This window comes from Bubalus kerabau, chromosome 3, assembly GCF_029407905.1.
Source record: "Bubalus kerabau isolate K-KA32 ecotype Philippines breed swamp buffalo chromosome 3, PCC_UOA_SB_1v2, whole genome shotgun sequence".
NCBI lineage: Eukaryota > Metazoa > Chordata > Mammalia > Artiodactyla > Bovidae > Bubalus > Bubalus kerabau.
The window spans coordinates 181,168,557-181,186,819 of NC_073626.1; the positions used below are offsets into that span (position 1 = coordinate 181,168,557).

Genomic DNA, 18,263 nt, shown 5'->3' on the forward strand with positions numbered 1-18,263 from the left:
CATTCTTTGCATCAGGTGGCCAAAGTATTGATGCTTCACCTTAAGTATCAGTCCTTCCAATGTATATTCAGGGTTGGTTTCCTTTAGGATTGAGTGGTTTGATCTCCTTGTGGTCCAAGGGCCTCTCAATTCCAAAGTATCAATTCTCCAGCAGAGGAGTGAGATGGAGAACAGAACAGAACAACATCAGGGTCAAAGGAAAGGCACTTAGAACCACCCTAATCTCTTCAATTTTATTGTAGGACACACTGGGGATGGAGGAGGGAAGTGGAGGAGCGATGACAAGAGGGCAGCTGGGGGCGTCCCCCACCATGAGCCTTTGAACCCAGTAGGGGATCAGGCAGAGGCATCGGGAGGATGCAGGAAGTACAAGCATTACCTTCCATGGGACAAGGATCCCTCATCATGGCGTTGGCCTTCTTAGCCCAGCATAAGGGGAGGAGCCTGCTGGGTGGGACGGCTGAATGTCTGCAGACACCAGGTGGCTAGTGGGACGGGTTACTGCCACCCATGCTTGGAAGCACTGAGACAGGCTTAGCGCCCCCCCCTCCCTGTAAGCGGCATGAAAGTGCTGCCTCCCAGGAGGGACACAAAGAACCTGGCCGAGCTTGCTGGCTCACGCCTCATTTGCTCTAGAGAAGACAGGGGAACCTGACATTTTGGTTTGAAAGGCTTTCTTTTCCGCCTCGGTGAAAACAGGCAGGGGAGAGAGGTGGGAGGGACAAGACAAAACACTGCCAACATCAAGACACAGGCTGAATGTCAAGCCCACCACTGAGTCACCTTGGGCAAGTCACTTCGCTTTCCTGAGACTCAGTTCCTTCATCTACAAGATGGGAATGACGGCTATCCACCTTGCATCCTTTGTTGTGAGGAGTAAATGAGAAAATACATGTCATCTTAACAGAGTGCCTTAGACGGAGAAAGCGCTCAGTAACTAGCTATTATCGTGATACGCGATACAACATTGAGAACAAGACTGTGAAGAAGGCTCAGTGTGGAAACTCTAGTGGTGGGCAGGGGGACTCAGGTGGGAGGCCGGGGAGTGCATCTGAGGAGATGTTTGCCTTCCTTCCCCTTTCAGGCTGAAGAGGGAGCCCCCCGACCTCAACCCCAGTGGGGCGGGGGAGGGGCATACATTGGGGTGGGGAGGGGTCTTCATGAAAGCCCCAGGGCTCCTCATGGGCCCAGGTGGAAAATAAGGATACAGTTGGGGGTATACGGATCCTCTGGGGACTATTTTTAAAAAGTTGGTCGAGAAGAAGGAAGAGAAGGGGGTGTTTCTTCCCACAGGAGCAACTGCAAAGACATCAAGCTGGATCCACCTAAGCTTTCAGATCCAGCCATCATGGGGCGGCTGCTGGGGGGACACCATCGTCCCCTTCTTTCTCCTCAGTGCCGGAGCTATCAAAAATACATATAAACTGTGAGAAAGTTCACATAAAAATGCTTTCTGCATGTATAAAAAAAAGACTGGCCATGGTCAGTGGCTTGGGATGTGGACTCAGCAGCCAAGGAGAGCTGGTGGCTGCCCAGCGGTAGATAACCTGGTCTGGGCGGCCTGACAGCTGGGACAGTGCCTGCTCTGGGGGAGGCTGCTTTCTCTGGAAGACGTTTCTGTGGAGCTGAGGTCTGGGGTGGGAGGCGGGTGGGGGCTGTTACGGAGACAGTGGCTCCATGAGTCTCGCTGTGACCTGTGCTGGGGTAGGCCGTAGGGGAAGCTGAGGCCCTTGGCCTCAGTGGACTCCTTGTCAAGGGCAGAAGCTTCCTTCACAGTAAACCTCCCAGAGAGCAGGCCTCCAGGAAGTCCTGAAACAGGTTCTGGGGTCCTGTCGTAAGATTGGATTGAGTGGTCTGGAGAGCAGCAGGGTACAGTATGACTTCCCCTTCTGAAGGAGGGTTCTGCCCAGAGCTTCTGGAAGGCTGACGTCACCTGGGCAGGGGACACCAGGCACAGGAGGGCAGCCAGGCAGGCCTCTGGCCTGGAAGAAGGCTCCAGACAAACAGGAGTGCTTCCTTGGCACCCCTCACCGCAGGCCAAGGCTTCTGGATGTCTCTTTTGGAAGGGGTGAAGGTAAGGAGAGGGGGTGGCCCTGTCTTTTTAGCACCCATTCTTCCCTATTGTATGCCCTGCAAGGGCTGGGACTATGTGCCTGAGTGGGGGAGGTCCGAGTAGATGACCCCAGGCCATCTCTTTTGGGGTCTCAAGCAGCTACCAGAGCCAGGAATGTAGTTAAAGACTGTGGTGGCAGCCAGCGCTCAAGGTCAGCCAAGGACCCCCTGTCCACCCACCTCCGAGGCAAACCTCGGATGGCCGCCATTAGCTGACCCCAGTCCCCACGGGCAGCCTGAGAGGTGGAGCAAAGGGCTTGGTGTGTGACACATGGGAAGGCTGCTCTGGAGCTCCCGGGAGGAGAGGCCAGTCCAGCTCCCTGTCCAGTTGGGGTCTCACCGGCCGGCAGGCTCACTAGGGCTGGAGGAGGGGCAGGCCGCGCCGGAGGCCCTCCTTCAGGAACTGCATGTAGGTGGCTGTGGATGGGTCTTCAAAGGTGGATGAGAAGCTGAAGACGTGGTTCTCAATGTCCTCGGGCTTCATGGACGTAATGTCCAAGAAGTAGTTGGCATTGATGTGGTGGACCTGGGGGAAAAGCTGGGTAAGGAGAGTGGGGTGGGGAGCCCAGTGCCCCCTGCAGCCTCGACTTTCCTCGTCTGGGTAGATGACGGGCAGGCCGGGCAGCCGTGAGCGCTGCTGCAACCGTTCCCCTCCTCCTCCGCTCACAGGGCTCTCAGCCTCCAGGGCTCCACACCTCACCCACCAGGCAAAACCTAAGGCCTTTCAATATCACTCCGCCCCCCAACCCTGCCTCTGTGCCCTTTGACCCTCTCATCTCTGATCCTACAACCCCTGAAATCCACACTCACTTCTGTCAAAATACTTGCATGCCCAGGCCTGTGTCCCCATCAGCCTCCCACTCCAGCTAGTGAGCACCTTAAGGGCAGGTACCCCGTAAACGAACGGGAGAGTGAGGCGACCCACCGCCCAGGCGAAGTCCTGTCTGCCCAGCTTCACTACCCGGGGCTCTGCTAGGCTGGGTCCACTGAGGGGGTCGTCCATGGACCGGTGTGAGCTGGCTGATACCCCGAGGCCTTCCCTTCCCTGAGCCTGAGACAGAAGCTTCCCTGGTGGCTCAGCTGGTAAAGAATCTGCCTACAATGCAGAAGATCCTGGTCTGATCCCTGGGTCGGGAAGATCCCCTGGAGAACGGAGTGGAAACCCACTCCTTGCCTGGAGGATCCCATGGACAGAGGAGACTGGTGGGCTACTGTCCATGGGGTCACAGAGTCGGACACGACTGAGGGACTGATGCTCAGGGCCAACCCAGCTCCCGCTCCTGTGCTGCTCCCCACCTGCCGACCTCCCACCCTGCCCATCCCCCAGGACTGAAAGGAGAAGGAGGTGCTTTGCTCAGAAGAGCAAGCGATGCTGAGGCTCACAGGTGGGTGCCTGTTTTCAGAGCCAGCTATGCTTCTTTTTTGTGTGGCTTTTGCCATGTCTCTGAACCTTTCTGAGATTCAGTTTGTAAAAATCAGCATTTGTGATCATCGGTCTCGCAAAGCTTCTGTGAGAATCCTGCTCGAGGACGTGAGTGCTGTGTCAGGGGCCCTTAGGGAGAGCGGGGGTCTTGCCTCTGCCTGGGTGGTGTGAGATCCTTTCTGCTGCCACCAGGCCTGCCACCTGCCACCCCTCATCCCTGCCACGCCAGGGCTGGCTGCAATGGTCTGAGGTGAGACTTCCCTTCTGGGTCACATTCCTGTCTACTCTGCTGCCCACTGCGCCCCAGAGTGCTGCTGAGGTCCCCATTCTGAGGGAAGGTCCCAACACCTGCAGGCAGGCCAAGAGGACATCAGGGGATAACTGAGGCTCGGACTGGCTAAGAGACCAGCCAGGAGGTGGCAGAGCCAGACCGGGATGATGAGGTCTGTAAGCCACGGGCCTGGCTCGCTACTTCTTCTGCCTGCGGCTGAGGCCGTGTGGCGGGGACCTACCACTGTGCCATTGGGCAAGCAGATCATCATCTCCACGGGGAAGCTGTACTTCTCCAGGTGCAGGCCGGCCAGCTTCTGGTGGGATGGGTTCTCCTGGTTGTTCTGCGGGGACAGTTGGGTATGTTCCTGCCACCTGGGCTCCATTGTCCCAGGGGCTCCCATGGGGCTCTTCCCACCCACCTGCTGCTCACCTGCAGGTCCTCCAGCTCCTTCACCAGGGACCAGGTGCTGATGAAGCTCTCGTTGAGGAGGGCGAGGATGGGCGAACTTTCCAGGACGGTCTCCCGGAGAGTCCGCCCCGAACCTGTTCAGGTATAAGCAAGGTCAGGACCCCACATGTCTCACTGGGATTTCAATCAGCAGTAAACCTCAGGGACTACAGAATACTCTCTGCACTCAAGTGAAATAACAGTGATTCAAACAGTGCCACAGAAGAGGTACTGAATTCCTGGTAACTGTAATTAACATCAGTAACATACTGGAATCCTGGAATCCTGGAATCCTGGACTGAGACTTGGTGTTGGGCCCCACCTGGCCCAGGGGCTTGCAGACACTGACAGCTTCTTAAATCCACTAAATACTGCCCCAGGGCCTTTGCACAGACTATCCTATTTATCTAAAACACTTCCTCCTGTCACTGGACAAACCCTTAATCATCCTTCAGAGTCTCAGCTTGTGTCACTCTTTCAAGTCAGCCTTCCCTGACCCCTCAGTTACACACTCTTGGGCCACTCTGGACCTTGCCTTGTGTAAACTTGCCACACTTGTAGTGTCTGCCTTCTGCACACACTGCGTGCTCCCTGAGCCCAGGGACCGCTTCTGACTTCCTCGATGCAGGATGCCCAGCATCTAGCCTATGGCTAGGCACAGGAGGTATCCAGGATGTTTGTCAATTGGCTGGACAAGGGCAGGGGCACTGTTTGCTTCTCTTTGTAACCCCTGTCAGGCACCCAGAGAACTTTGCACCAGGGGGTCTTTGGAGTATTTTTCTGATTAAGTGAAAAGTGTCCAGGCTTTGGCACTATTTTTCTCTGACTTGTGTGCAACACTTTCCAGAGCACGGACACTTTCACTTCTGTTTTCACAACGGTGGGAGGTAAAGTATGTTATCCTCTTATTGCTGAGAAAACTGAGGTCTGGGAAGGAAAATCACTTGGCCAAAGCCTCCTGGCTGAAGATGGCAGAGCTGGGCTCCTTCTCCTGAGTCCAGCACCTTCCTCGGAGCTCAGCACAGCACCCCAAAGCCCTCAACGCACCTCCCTGCCCCATGCGGTCCTCAAGCAACCTCGGGCTCTGAGAGCAGAGTCCCGTGGTCTCAGAGCCCCCTGCGCCCACGAGGAGTGACGCTGCCCCCCTCCCCGCAGACTGGCGGGGTCTCCTCACCTCAGCAGGACTGGTCGTCCAGGGCCCCCCACAGCAGGATTGAGTGCACCAGCTTGTTCTTGGCCTTGGCTTGGTCAAAGGCCTTGGTGAACGGCAGGTAGGTGACCTGGGGCCAAGTGGGGACAGAGAGAAGCTATTGTATGAGGCCAGGGTCCCACTGCAGGGGCTGAGTGTGTGATGTGCATGTAGGTGTGTGTGTTTGTAGTGGATATATGTGTATGTGTATGTATGCACATGTATGGATATGTGTACATATGTATGGATGTTTGTTGTGTGTGTGAGATGCTGGGCCAGAGGATGGCTCCGCCAAGTTCTGAAAGACAAAGGGGCTGCTCCCCAGCCCAGGCTGAGCCCCACAGGGAGGCAGCCTCAGCCACAAGCCCTGCCTGGCACTCGGTGCCCAGGGCCCACCTGCCGCTCCTCAGCTCTCCTCCCAGCCCCAGGAAGCCCGCCCCTGCCTGTGCCCACTGTCCCGCCTCACCTTCTTGAAGGGGTACATGGCCACCTCCAGGCGCCGGGCTGCCTCCTCCCAGCTCAGCTCCTGCTGCCACTGGATCTCCTCAAACACAAACTGGAGGGGCTCCCCTGAGGGCAGGCGGCTGTCGATCAGGTTGCCATCCTCGTCCAGGATCACGGAGGGCACCGAGGGGCCCAGTGCCTCCAGCTCCATCTGGGCCAGGCGTCAGGGAGGGATGTCTCAGTGAGGGGCAAGAGTCCTCAGGGGCCCTGAGAGACCTTCAGAGACATGCCACTCATCATAGAGGCAGGGAGACAGGCCCAGGGAAGGGCAGGGTCCGGTCAAGGCTGTGTACAGAGCCCACTGTCCAGCCAGGGCTCCACCGTGGGAAGCCGGCTGGGGCCCATGGCAGCTGCTGGACTCTGCGTGCAGGAATACGTGTCCTCCCAGGATCCTGCTTTGCCTGCCAGGAACTCTGTCATTCCCTGTCCTGAGGCTCCTAGCCAGCTGGGTCTCCCTGTAGCCAGGCTGAGAGACCCTGTGGCAGGGTTCTGCCTCCAAGCCCCACCTTCCAACCTGGGGCTTCCTGGGTGGCTCAGTGGTAAAGAACCCGCCTGCCAACTCAGGAGATGCAGGAGACCCAGGTTCAATTCCTGGGTCTGGAAGATCTCCTGGAAGAGGAATGGCAACCCACTCCAGTATTCTTGCCTGGGAAATCCCACAGACAGAGGACCCTGGTGGGCTACAGTCTATGGGGTCGCAAAGAGTCGGACACGACTATAACTAACCACGTGAAGGGACCACCTGTGCGCTCACCTGGGGTATGTAGCCGATGTCCACCTCCATGTTGCTGCTCTCACTGGCCCCGTACAGCCACTCCATGTCCACATTCAGAGATCTGGGGACGGGAGAGGGAGCCCAGGACACGACACCATCATCAAAGCCCATCAGACGTCAGACTTTATCTCACCGAAAGCCTGACGCTGGCCCCATTTTATAGATGAGGACGCTGAGACTCAGCAGGGTGAACCCAAGGTCTCAGAGCCACTGGGATGCTGACGGCAGAGCCTGGGACCTTTTCTTTCCAGGCTGCCTCTTCTAAAGGCACTAGGACCACACCACCCTCCACCAACCCAGGCCTGTAGTGTACAAAGGGCTTCCACATCCACGGCTCATGCACTGCCCGCGACCCATGACTCTTAGAGGCAGTGGTCATCAGTGCCTCCCCCAGCACCTCGAGTCGGGCAGGAGTGAAAAACGGGTACTGTCCTCTCGCTGCAGGCCTCCTCCACTGTCTCCAGTGGGAAGTCTGGCCTGATCATGTGCAACCTGAAGATCCACCACATGAGGGCGCCCCAGGACAGGCTACCAACCACCATGGGCCGGTGAAGCAGGCACTCCACCGCCCCCTCCTGCTCCTTGTTTCGTCCAATCCAGGCCCCCACCTCCACCCCTGGGCTAGGGGCAGACGTGCCCTGGGCTGAGCCCCCGCAGCACAGGGACTTGCTTGCTGAGCAAGGGAGAGGAGGAGAGCCGGTCCTTCCTCATCATTTTCCCATGGGCCCCTCATTGCCCTCGGTAACCCTGAACAAGGATGGCAGGTCGCTCCTGGTCCTGGGTTCTCTTCCCAGGCTGTCCCGGCGACCCTCTCACTCCTGTCTAGGACCCAGCCACCCATCTAAAAAATGAGGAAACTGAGGCCTGGAGGGGCCCAGGGTCTTGCCCACAGCCACTGGTGTTAAAGCTGAGACTTAGCTCTGGGCCATTCGGCTCCCAGCCTGGGTACCGTCCTGGTACAGAGTCACTCAGGCCTCCCTGAGCTTGCCATCTGGGACAAAGCTGGAAAGGCTCTCTGCATCCCCCCGACAAGAGGCTGACCCTGAGCAGGTGGAGCAGGTGGAGCAGGCAGGCAGGCAGGTGGCTGGCATTGAGCCCTTCCAGAAGCCGCCCCCAGTCCCCACCCAGGGTCTGGGGTAGCAACTGCAGGCAAGGAGGGCCTGCCCCTTAGGTCTCTGCATGTGCTGTTCCCTCTGCCTGGCTAAACCCTCCTCAGCCCCCAGGTTGCTGCACAGATGTCCCTTCCTTTGGGAAGGCTTCCTGCACCCCCACCAGTCAGGTCCCTGCCCACCTGCCAGCCTTTACCTAGGGTACCAGGGCAAGGTGTGGTCACGGGTCTGTCAGCAAAATGAGCAGGGGTGGGGGGCTCCAGCTTCAGGGAGGGGCTGTGGGCTGCTGCCTTGGGTTCCAGCGCAGCGCTGGCTGGTCACTCCATCATCCCATAAGCGTGTCCCAGGTGCTGCCTGGGATGACGGAATGACCACCTCCCCGCCCCCGACCACCTCATACTGCCTCCTCCGAGGTCAGCTCCAGGTGCCTCCCAAGAGAAGGGGCTCTGGGGAGAGACTTAGGAGGGCTGAACTCTGGGAGCTGGCGGGGGCACACGTGAGCAGGATGCTAGGGTGGGATGGAGGCTCTCACCTGTGGTTGGGCACAAAGAGCCGGAAGTCACGGACGTGAGTGGCATCTTTGGAGAGGATGACGTGGCCGGTGAACTGGCCGGGGGAGAACCAGAAGGGGAAGTCGGGGGGCTCGCTGAGCTGAAACTCGGCGTGGATGCTGGAGGGAAAGGACCTGGCTGGGAGCGGGTCCCCTCGCCGAGCAAAGCTTGCCTGCCCGCCCCCTTCTGCCCCAAAGCCTGGAACCCACGCAGGGATGGCCAGACTCTGGGTGGGGCAGAGGGCTGGGCAGGGGGCGGAGGAGTGTGTGGGGCAGGGAGAGGGGAGGCCCTCAAGGCGCTGCCCCACCTTCAGGACCCAGTTTCCCCGAGCCTTCCCTGGAAGCCTAGCCGACCCTCCTCTGAGCTCTCACAGCCTCTCCATGGGCTGTGTGACCTGGTGTCACAACTCTTACGCACCCCCTTCCATGTGGATGACAGTGGCGGCCATCAGCCCCATGCTAAAGCATACTCAGCACTTTTTCCTTCCTCCTGGAGGAAGTCACCCCTTCCCTGGTGCGTGAGGAGGAACGTGAGGCTCAGAGAGCAAAGCTGCTTGGCCAGGCCCGCAGGGTGGTAAGTGGTGGTGATGGTGGTGGCGGGGTCTGGCCCTGGCTCCCGGGGCTGTACCCTTCCGTGCTGCCCTGGAGTCCCAGGCCCAGGTGAAAACAGGGATGGGGCTGCCAGGACCCCTCACCGGAACATCACGGTGTAATAGAAGTCGCTGATGGCGGTCAGGCAGGCCACGGCCCCCTGAGGGGCAAAACGGGTCTTCACAAAGGGCCGTGGGTGGAACATGCTCAGGAGCCGATGGATGATGACCTGCGGGGAAGGCAGTGGGACCCGGGGTTGGCTTGCGGGGACCCGGCTCCCCTGGGTGAGTGTCGGCCCTGGACCAGGGGTGGGGCCAGACGGAGGCAGGAGTGCAGGACGAGGGGCAGGCCGGCAGCCTTGGGGTCCAGGTGCAGGGCTGGGGCATGGGGCCATAGGGCTGCCCTCACCTCCTTGCCCTTGGGTGGCGGTGGGTAGAAGCGGTTGTTGGATAGGTAGCCGGTGAAGACGCTCAGCTCACTGGGGATGATCCACCAGGGCTCGCCTAGCTCCACGTGGCCCTGGGGCGGGAGGAAGGGCCGGAAGTGGCGGGCGGCAAACACAGCACTTGGTGAGGCTGCCGTGGTCCAGTTGCGGAGGCCAGACAGGGCCAGGCGGGAGACCTGGGGCAGGGAGACCGTCAGCGCCCTGGGGCACTGAGAAACTCCCAGCCGCCTGGAGGTCTCCTCAAGCCTTGAGCCAACCCCCAAACCCGGGAAACAGAGGCACTGGGAGGCTCCTGCTCTGGTCAGGACGGGGTGAGTCTGGTTGGTACTGTCCTACCAGAGCTGAGGCTCACTTCGCCTCCCCCAGCCCCCAGCCTGGGAAGCGGTGCCCCTGCGGCCCCTCGGGTCCAGGCCAGGCCAGGCCAGACACCTCTTGCAAGGACAGGGGAGTCGAGGCAGCAGGAGGGGTCACCTAGGACTGGAATGGGGGGGCTCTGGGGGGCTCTGTGTGTAGGCCCTGACTGCCTCTTCCCGCCTTCCAAGCCCAGGTGCCACTTCCCTTGTGTATAAGCCAGCAGACCAACCCCGGGTGCCCTTGCCCCACGCTGAGCTTCCTCACCCCTCCACCTGCCCTGCTTTCTGCTCTCTAAGCGCCCTCTCCAAGTCTCCTCCCTGCAGCTAACGTCCTGGGTGACAAGAATTCAGGAGTCTGTCGGAGGAGCAGCAGCCACCTTTGGGTGAAATCTCTAGGGTCAGGGGCAGGATGAGACCACAGAGGGGGGGAGGAAGGGCACTGCTACTTCAAGTGTAGCCTGGGCCATGCTGGCTGGGCACCCCGGGCACAAGGCCTCCCCGAACCGTTTCCTCATCAGTAATCCACCCCAGTGCTGTCGGATGAGTGACGGGCACGAGAGGAGGTGGGTCAGACACTGTGCAGGCCTAGAGCAGGAGGAGGCCGTGGACCACACAGGTCCCCTGGTCAGAGCCCCGCCTTCAGTGGCTCTTCCCTGCCCTTATGGGTCACCAACAGCAGCCGCCACGACAGTGAGTGCCTGGCCCTGTTCAGGGATCCCAGCCACCAGAGAGCTGTCCCACCTTTGCCAGTAACAAGTCCCCTCCTCCACCTCCCTGGTGAGGGGCCCTGGGCTCAGGGAGACTTGGAGAGGCAGGGCTTAGGGAGCAGAAAACAGGGCAGGCAGAGGGGGTGAGGAAGCCCAGGGCGCGGCAGGGGCACCGGGCTTATGGTCTGCTGGCTTATGCACAAGCTGAGGTGGGCAGAGGGGAGTTCTCAGAGCAGCTCACAGGCAGGTTCTCAAAGCAGGGCTGGCTGAGTGGGGCCAGGTGGAGCCTGTCTGCCTGCTGGTCCTGCTCACAGGCTGCGGAGCTCTTGGGGAGCAGGCCGCAAGGTGGGGCCTGAGCTAGGGAGGCAGGGCTGGGGTCTTCCAGACTCCACCTCCCCTGTCAGTGCAGGTGGGCCCCTGCATCTGTCCTCCCTGCTCGGTGGGAGGGACTCATCCGCTCAGACAACACTCCAGCCCGTCAACGGCGGACCTTCTCCACCCAGACCGTGCTGGACTCTCCCCCTGGCTGTCCTCGGGGACCTCAACTCCAGCAGTCCAGACTGACCCCATACCCTCCCTACCAGACCCGCGCCCCTCCTCCAGCCCCCATCAGGCGATGGGTCCCCCATGCACCTGGCCACCAGCCAGAAGCCTGAGATACCCCAACCACCCCTCCCACCCCCTTCCTTTAGGAGCCCTGCGCTGCCTTTCTTTCCTCCCAGCATCCCTCGGGAGGTCCTTCTTTTCCATCACCAAGGCCTCCCCTTCCCTCCTCCTGTCTTCCCGTCCCTCCTGGGAACTGGTCTTCTCTTCCATTTCTCCCCAGCTGCCGGCCTGGAAAGTCTAGATCTGATGAGGGATGTCTCCTATTTCAAAACACACTATGGTATTTGGCTGCTGTAGAATGAAGGCCAAAGTCAGGCAACTGAGCCCCTGGGCCATCAGGCAACTTCTCTTCCAGTCCCACTGATGGGGATGCCCCTACCCGGGGTCCAGTCACCCCCTCTCTCTGCCCTCGGGGTCCTGCCAGGCATCTCTTGCCTTCAGGCCTTTGTCTGTGCTGAAGTGATGGTTCAGCTGAGACACAAAGGCTGAGCAGGTGTGGGCAAGACAAAGAGAAAAGGTGTTCTTGGTCGAGGGACCAGCATGTGAGCTGGCTCACAGGTGGAGGAAAGTCTGGACATCTGGAGCCATGGACAGCTGAGAGGAGAGGGCAGGGGAGCGAGCAGGAAAGGTGGCAGGGCCTGGGGATGCCAGATCCTGGGAAGGCTTGAGACCTTGTCCACAGGGCCTTGGGTTCAGGTGGGGCTGGTTAGGATGGCACTTGTCAGGGTCATTCCCCACCCCAGAGCCCCTACCAGGGCCTAAACTTCAGGTCCAGTTCATCAGAGCTCAAGAGAGCACCTGTCAGGGGCCAGGTACTGTGCTTGGGGCCTGGGGATGCACAGATGTGTGTCACAGGCCTGCCCTGAGGAAATCGCAGCCTTGGAGTGGAAGACTGACCTGTAGAAAGTAATGATCATAAGCAAGGTGGCTGCATCAGCATGGTCTCTAGCATACCGGCTGTTTCCTCCAGGCAGATCCTCCCTACCCTGTGGACACCGGCCTGAGCCCTCCTCCCCTGCAGTTGCTGTCAGAAGTCATTCCCTCTAGGGAGCCATCTGGGTCACAGGTTCTTGCTCATCCCTCCTAGCTCCCCTACCAGACCGGGGGCCTGGACGGTGGGCACAGGGCCTGGCATGCTGGGTGCACAGAGGGCACTGGATAAAGGAAGGAAGGAAGGGAGGAAAGACGAGCAGAGCACAGACCCTTCTCAGGAGGCGAGTACACACAGATGGTCCCCCCATCTCTGGTCCTGTCTCTGGGAGGCCCCCTGCCCCTCCTGCCCCAACTTACCCCTAGGAACCCATCTTTGCTCTTGGTCATGGACTCTGGGAGCAGAGGCTGGAATCGGGCTTCTATGGTGAGAGTCTCCTCGCTGGGGTCAGGGGGCAGCTCCTCCTCCTCGTAGTTGGCCGTAGGAGTAGACCCTATGAGACACAGGCCACCGGAGAGGGGTCATCCCTTAGACGGCAGGGTCTTACTTCCTAGGATGTCCGCATGGGCCAGTGATTAAGGAAGCCATGCTTGGGAGGGATGGGGGTGGGAGGTTGTAACAGGTAACAATCACCAAAGTAACAATATAGATTACATTGTTTATCAAACATATACAAATAAATTGTATATGTATTGGGCTAGCCCAAAAGTTATTTGGGTTCTCCCATAACATCTTACAAGGCTTCCCTTTTAGCTCAGTTGGTAAAGAATCTGCCGGCAGTGCAGGAGACCCGGGTTCAATCCCTGGGTTGGGAAGATCCCCTGGAGAAGGAAATGGCAACCCACTCCAGTATCCTTGCCTGGAAAATCTCATGGACAGAGGAGCCTGGAGAGCTGCAGTCCATGGGGTCGCAGAGTTGGGCACGACTGAGCGACTAACACTTATAACATCTTACAGGAAAACTCAAACAAACTTTTGGGCCAACCCAATATGATATACTGGAGAAGGCAATGGCACCCCACTCCAGTACTCTTGCCTGGAAAATCCCATGGACAGAGGAGCCTGGTGGGCTGCAGTCCATGGGGTCACTAAGAGTTGGACACGACTGAGCGGCTTCACTTTCACTTTTCACTTTCATGCATTGGAGAAGGAAATGGCAACCCACTCCAGTGTTCTTGCCTGGAGAATCCTAGAGACAGGGGAGCCTGGTGGGCTGCCCTCTATGGGGTCGCACAGAGTTGGACACGACTGAAGTGACTCAGCAGCAGCAGCAGCAGCAATCTGATATACAAAGTGTACATATAATGTATACAACATAGTATATCCCGCATATACAATCTCTCCTGTATATATCACGTTTTGGTTTCACAGTAGTCCTGTGAGCAATATTATCAAGTCCATGTTACAAATGAGAAACTGGAGGCTCAGAGGGTTGAAGTCACTTCCCAAGGACACACAGCCAGGCCAGGCTGGCTGGTCCCCTTCCCTCAGCCCATCTCTGGGGTGAGGTCAGCTCTATTTCCTGGACCATTTGGGGCAAATCCCTCAGCCCTTCTGGATTTCCTACATGAGAGATGGAGCCCATGCTACTATGCATGTCCGGTCATGGGGGTCTCATGGAGAAGCAAGGGCTGCTCGGGGAGGTCAGGCAACGTGGAATCAGGCAATCTTTGGTATCACAGAAAGAGCGCTGGTCCTGAAGTCAGGAGACCTGCTTCTCCCTGATTTCCTGGGTGGCCCATTTCCCTATGGGTATAAGGAGGGGCTGGACTGACAGGAGCTGAACTTGATTCATTGGATCTCTTCCTGCTCAGAGACCTGCCAAGTCTGTAGTCCTTCAAGGGTGGAGGGAGTCAGGATGAAGGCTTAGGGGGGTGGCTAATAGCAGGGAGGGGCCCCAGGATGCAGATAATGGAATGAAGCATGGGTGGGTCTCACCATGACTGCTCTCTTGGGGGCAGAGACCATTGCTTGGCATTTGTTGATGGACTGACAGACTGGATGGGTACATTCAAAGGAGTGCTTACCCAGGAATCACTGGAATCACCAGGATGCCTTTTTAAACTACAGATGCCCAGAACCCCCTGAGTCAGACCTACTGGGTCAGTCTTCAGGGGCTAGAACCTGGAGAAAATGTGCTTTTGATTAGCCCCCCACCCCCCACCCCCAGTGGCCTCTGATGGAAACCCCTGTTCTAAAGCATCCCAGTTACTTTTGCATTTCTAAGTCAAGGCAATAAAATTTCCAAACAGCAATCTGGAAACCTCTGCGGAACAGAGCAACAGGAATATGTAGGGTTACTGGTCAGCTTGCTTATCCAATCATTTTACTGTCATCACAGGTAATTCTGAATAATAATGCCATGCATTTTGTGGCTCTTTGGTTTTTAAATAAAAGTTGTATTTCCTGACTTATACGTAAACTTTGCTCACTGTAGACAATTTGTAAAAATGTTAAGCGACAAAGCAGAAAATTAGGCATACATGACTGTACCACCTAGAGAGGACTGTTTGCCTCTATTTCCTACTTAGATTTGGTGTTTCTTTAGGTTGTATTTTTTGCTCATCCGACAACTTGGTCCAGTTTTGTACTCACAGTGGCTCAGGTGGTAATGGAGGGAGAGATTATTTTCCCCGATGGAGAAAAAGATTTGTGTAAAAAAACTAAAAGCATCCCCAAGCTCAGCAAGCTTGGCCAACATGTCATTATGAGGGAACTCTGGCTCTCTAGGCGCAGAAAAGGACAAGCATGTGGCTGTGTGGCTGCTTGGAGAAGTGCGTGCAACATACGAAGTCAAAGCAAACCCGCCCGGGACTGACCTGTGTACTTGCCCATCTGCTTTCATGACAGAACCTGACGGCCCCGGGAGGCACTGACACATCTGCTCCACCAAATTAGCGTTTTTCATCTGACTCTTCTCCTCTGACAGGGACTGTAGGCTACCGGGCCGGGACTAAGCTGACCTTCCCAACCCCATCCTGAGACACAGAAAGCCCATCTCGGACCTCAGGCGCTTACTTGGCTGAGAGCAGCTGGCGTCTCTGTCTTTTCCATCTATTGGCCTACTTATACCAGGCGATCTGGGTAACAAGTAGATGCCCAAGATCAGAAGTTCAAGAAACATCACAAGATATGGACACAGAGGTTAGGGTGGTGATGGAGCGGTGGGAGAGACATTTTATAATTCATTAGAATGCTTTAGCTCATCTTCACAACCGAAATCAAATTACATCCAGGCAAAAACGGGTGACAAAGTAGGATAGGAATCTGACAGTTCCCCAGGAAAGTTTAATATTTAGTAGTAATAGCAATAGCTGCTGTCTATTGATTATCCAGGCTTCCCAGGTGGTGCAGTGGTAAAGAATCTGCCTGCCAATGCAGGAGATGAAGGAGACTCGAGTTCAATCCCCAGGCTGGGAAGATCCCTTGGAGTAGGAAACGGCAACCCACTCTAGTATGCTTGCCTGGAAAATTCCATGGACAGAGGAACCTGGCAGGCTACAGTCTGCTGCTGCTGCTGCTGCTAAGTCACTTCAGTCATGTCCAACTCTGTGCGACCCCATAGACGGCAGCCCACCAGGCTCCCCCATCCCTGGGATTCTCCAGGCAAGAACACTGGAGTGGGTTGCCACTTCCTTCTCCAATGCATGAAAGTGAAAAGTGAAAGTGAAGTCGCTCAGTCGTGTCTGACTCTTCGTGACCCCATGGACTGCAGCCTACCGGGCTCCTCCATCCATGGGATTTTCCAGGCAAGAGTACTGGAGTCGGGTGCTATCGCCTTCCCCAGGCTACAGTCCACAGGGTCACAAAGAGTCAGACACGACAGAGCACACATACCATGCCATTGACTATCTACTGCATACTGGGCACTTTGCAGACGTTTTCTCTAATCCTCAAATCAGCTAGTGCAGGACCCGAAGACAGAAGCTCCCTAAACCTCGCCCTACACCCTCCTTGCACCCTCCTTTCCCTCCTGGGCAGGCTGGAGAGGCTTCCTGCTCCCCAGTCTCTCAAACTATACACATTAGGATCAGGTCAGCATCCATCTCACATGCATTGCTAAGAGATAACTCAGAAGGTGCTTAAAGTGAGTCTGGTCCTGGGAAAGCGGTCTGAGAATGTTAGCTTGTAATATTCACCTGTGAGGAGAACAGGCTTGGGTGTGTGTGTGTGTGTGTGTGTCTGTGTGTCTCTGTGTGTGTGTCTGTGTGTCTGTCAGTGTCTGTGTGTGTGTCTGTGTATGTGTCTGTATCTGTGTGTGTGTCTGTGTGTGTGTGTCTTTGTCTGTATGTACTCATGGTGAGGCAGCTTGCCCAAACCACCCGCTAGAAAGTATCTCAGAAGCCCAGGGCAGCTTCCTCCTACTCCAGGCAGTCTTCCTGCTCAGAGCAGACACAGAGCAAGAACCAGAGGGTGGTGCCCCAGGTCCCTCCTCCTGGGTCCCCAGCCCCTCCTGGTACCTGTCAGCTTCTCAGCGATGGGCTTGAACTCCTCGGGGCTGATGTACATGTCCCGGTCAGTGTCAAGGGAGGAGAAGAGGAAGAGGCCTTCTGTCCCCAGGGTTTTCAGTGCTGAATCCTGCTTGGGAGGAGGCGCTGGGTTGAGCAACCGGATACCCACTGGTATCCCAAACTGCTCTCGCCACCACCTTCCTGAGTTCTTTCAGCCCATCCATCTCCCAAACATCTGTCCAAATGCCACTTCTGCACGCCCCAGAGCCCAGGTCCCCCCGTTCCCATCCCTCTGGGTCCCTGTTACACTCCGAGCCTTCGTCCACTGTCCACTCTCCGAGTGCCCGCTTCGTATCCGGATCCATCTAGAGTCACCCTCTTGATCCACCCATCGTCCTCCCTGGTCTCCCCTCCCCACCGTCCCAGCGCCCCCGGCCCCGCCCGCCCGGATGCTCGGGTCCCAGCCTCGCTCAGTGCTTTGTCTGCGGTGAACTGTTCTAGCACCCCTCCGCCCGCTCCTCTAGGAGCCGTCCCAGCCCCGGCCTCACTCGGGGCCAGTCTGCTCACCCCCGCATCAGTCCTTCATAGCCCGCCCGCTTTCTGGAGCCCCCCTTTTCCTTCCTGGCCGCCCTCCCGGCCCCCCGGCCCCGTCCCCCTCCCGTCAAGCTGCCCTTCCATCCCCGCCCCGTCCCCCACAGGTCCCCGGCCCCTCAGAGCCCTGCCCGTCGGCAAGCCCCGCCGCCCGGGCCCACCCGAGTGTCCCGGGCCGGCCACCGCGCCCTCCCCGCCGACTCGGACCTGCCTCGCGGCCGCCTGGGCCTCGCTGTAGCGGGCGAAGGCCCGGGCGGCGGCGGCGGCCGCGGCGGCGGCGAGCAGCGCCCCGAGCAGTGCCAGGGCGCGGGCGCGGCGCGGCGGGGGCGCGGGCGGCGCGGCGGGGCCGGGGCCCGGAGGCCCGCGCTCGCCCGGCCGGGTCCGGCCCATGGCGGCGGCTCCGGGCGGGGTGGCCGCGGACGCGGAGCCGCGGCGGCGCGGGCGCGGGCGGGGCCGGGGCCGGGCCTGGGCGCCGGGGCGGGACGGGCTGGGGCCCTCGGTCCGGCGCACGGCGGCGCTGCTGGCTCGCGAGTGCAGGGAGGGAGGCGCGCCGGGGCCCCTGCTCCACACACACCTCCCTGCCATCCGGCGGTGTCTCCTTCCTTCTCTTTCCTCTCCCCGAACGAAACCGGGCCTCCGCGTCCCGCCTAGCCTGGAGGAGCCCGGGAGCACTTCCAGGCTGAGCACCGGGAGAAGGAGATGCGAGAGAAGCCAGAGGCGGGCCGGGTACCCACTCTCCCCGCATCCCACCCTGCCTCTTATCCGACCTGCTTTTTGAAATGTCTCCAGTCATCGCGAAACAGGAAACTACCCAAGTTCAGCCTTCCCTGTTTCTTTCATGGTCCTGCTGGAAGGCCACCTCTGCAGATTCATTAGGGACAGGAGCTACCTGTGTAGGACACAGGCAGGTGCAGCGCTGAACCCTCACCTTCGGGGCCCAAGTTTCTTCACCTGTAAGGAGGATTCAGGGAGGCTCTTCTGTGGGTTGGTTGGTGTTGTTCAGCCGCTCAGTCGTGTCCGACTCTTGGTGATCCCATGGACTGCAGCATGCCAGGCTTCCGTGTCCTTCACCATCTGCCAGAACTTGCTCAAACTCATGTTCATTGAGTCGGTGATGTCATCCAATCATCTCATCCTCTGTCCTCCCCTTCTCCTCCACCTTCAATCTTTCCCAGCACCAGGGTCTTTTCAAATGAGTCAGTTCT

The 18,263-nt window shown here is 58.3% G+C and overlaps 1 protein-coding gene across 4 annotated transcripts; it reads right to left on the minus strand.

Annotated features, from left to right (window-relative positions):
* Window positions 1-219: 219 nt before the first annotated feature.
* SELENON (selenoprotein N) lies at window positions 220-17,448 on the minus strand. 4 transcript variants are annotated; one of them, XM_055574079.1, is made up of 13 exons: window positions 17,266-17,448; window positions 16,477-16,594; window positions 12,376-12,509; window positions 9,383-9,493; window positions 9,079-9,203; window positions 8,366-8,503; window positions 6,704-6,785; window positions 5,912-6,100; window positions 5,431-5,536; window positions 4,239-4,351; window positions 4,048-4,149; window positions 2,469-2,638; window positions 220-1,404 (listed from the first exon to the last, which is right to left on the minus strand). In XM_055574079.1, the coding sequence occupies exons 1-13, from the start codon at window positions 17,446-17,448 to the stop codon at window positions 1,347-1,349; spliced, it is 1,629 nt and encodes a 542-aa protein (XP_055430054.1). In that variant the 3' UTR covers window positions 220-1,346. The 4 variants fall into 4 exon arrangements, with proteins under 4 accessions (XP_055430054.1, XP_055430051.1, XP_055430053.1 ...); XM_055574076.1 differs by having other exon boundaries at window positions 9,383-9,595; XM_055574078.1 differs by having other exon boundaries at window positions 2,453-2,638; window positions 9,383-9,595.
* Between the last annotated feature and the right edge of the window lie 815 nt (window positions 17,449-18,263).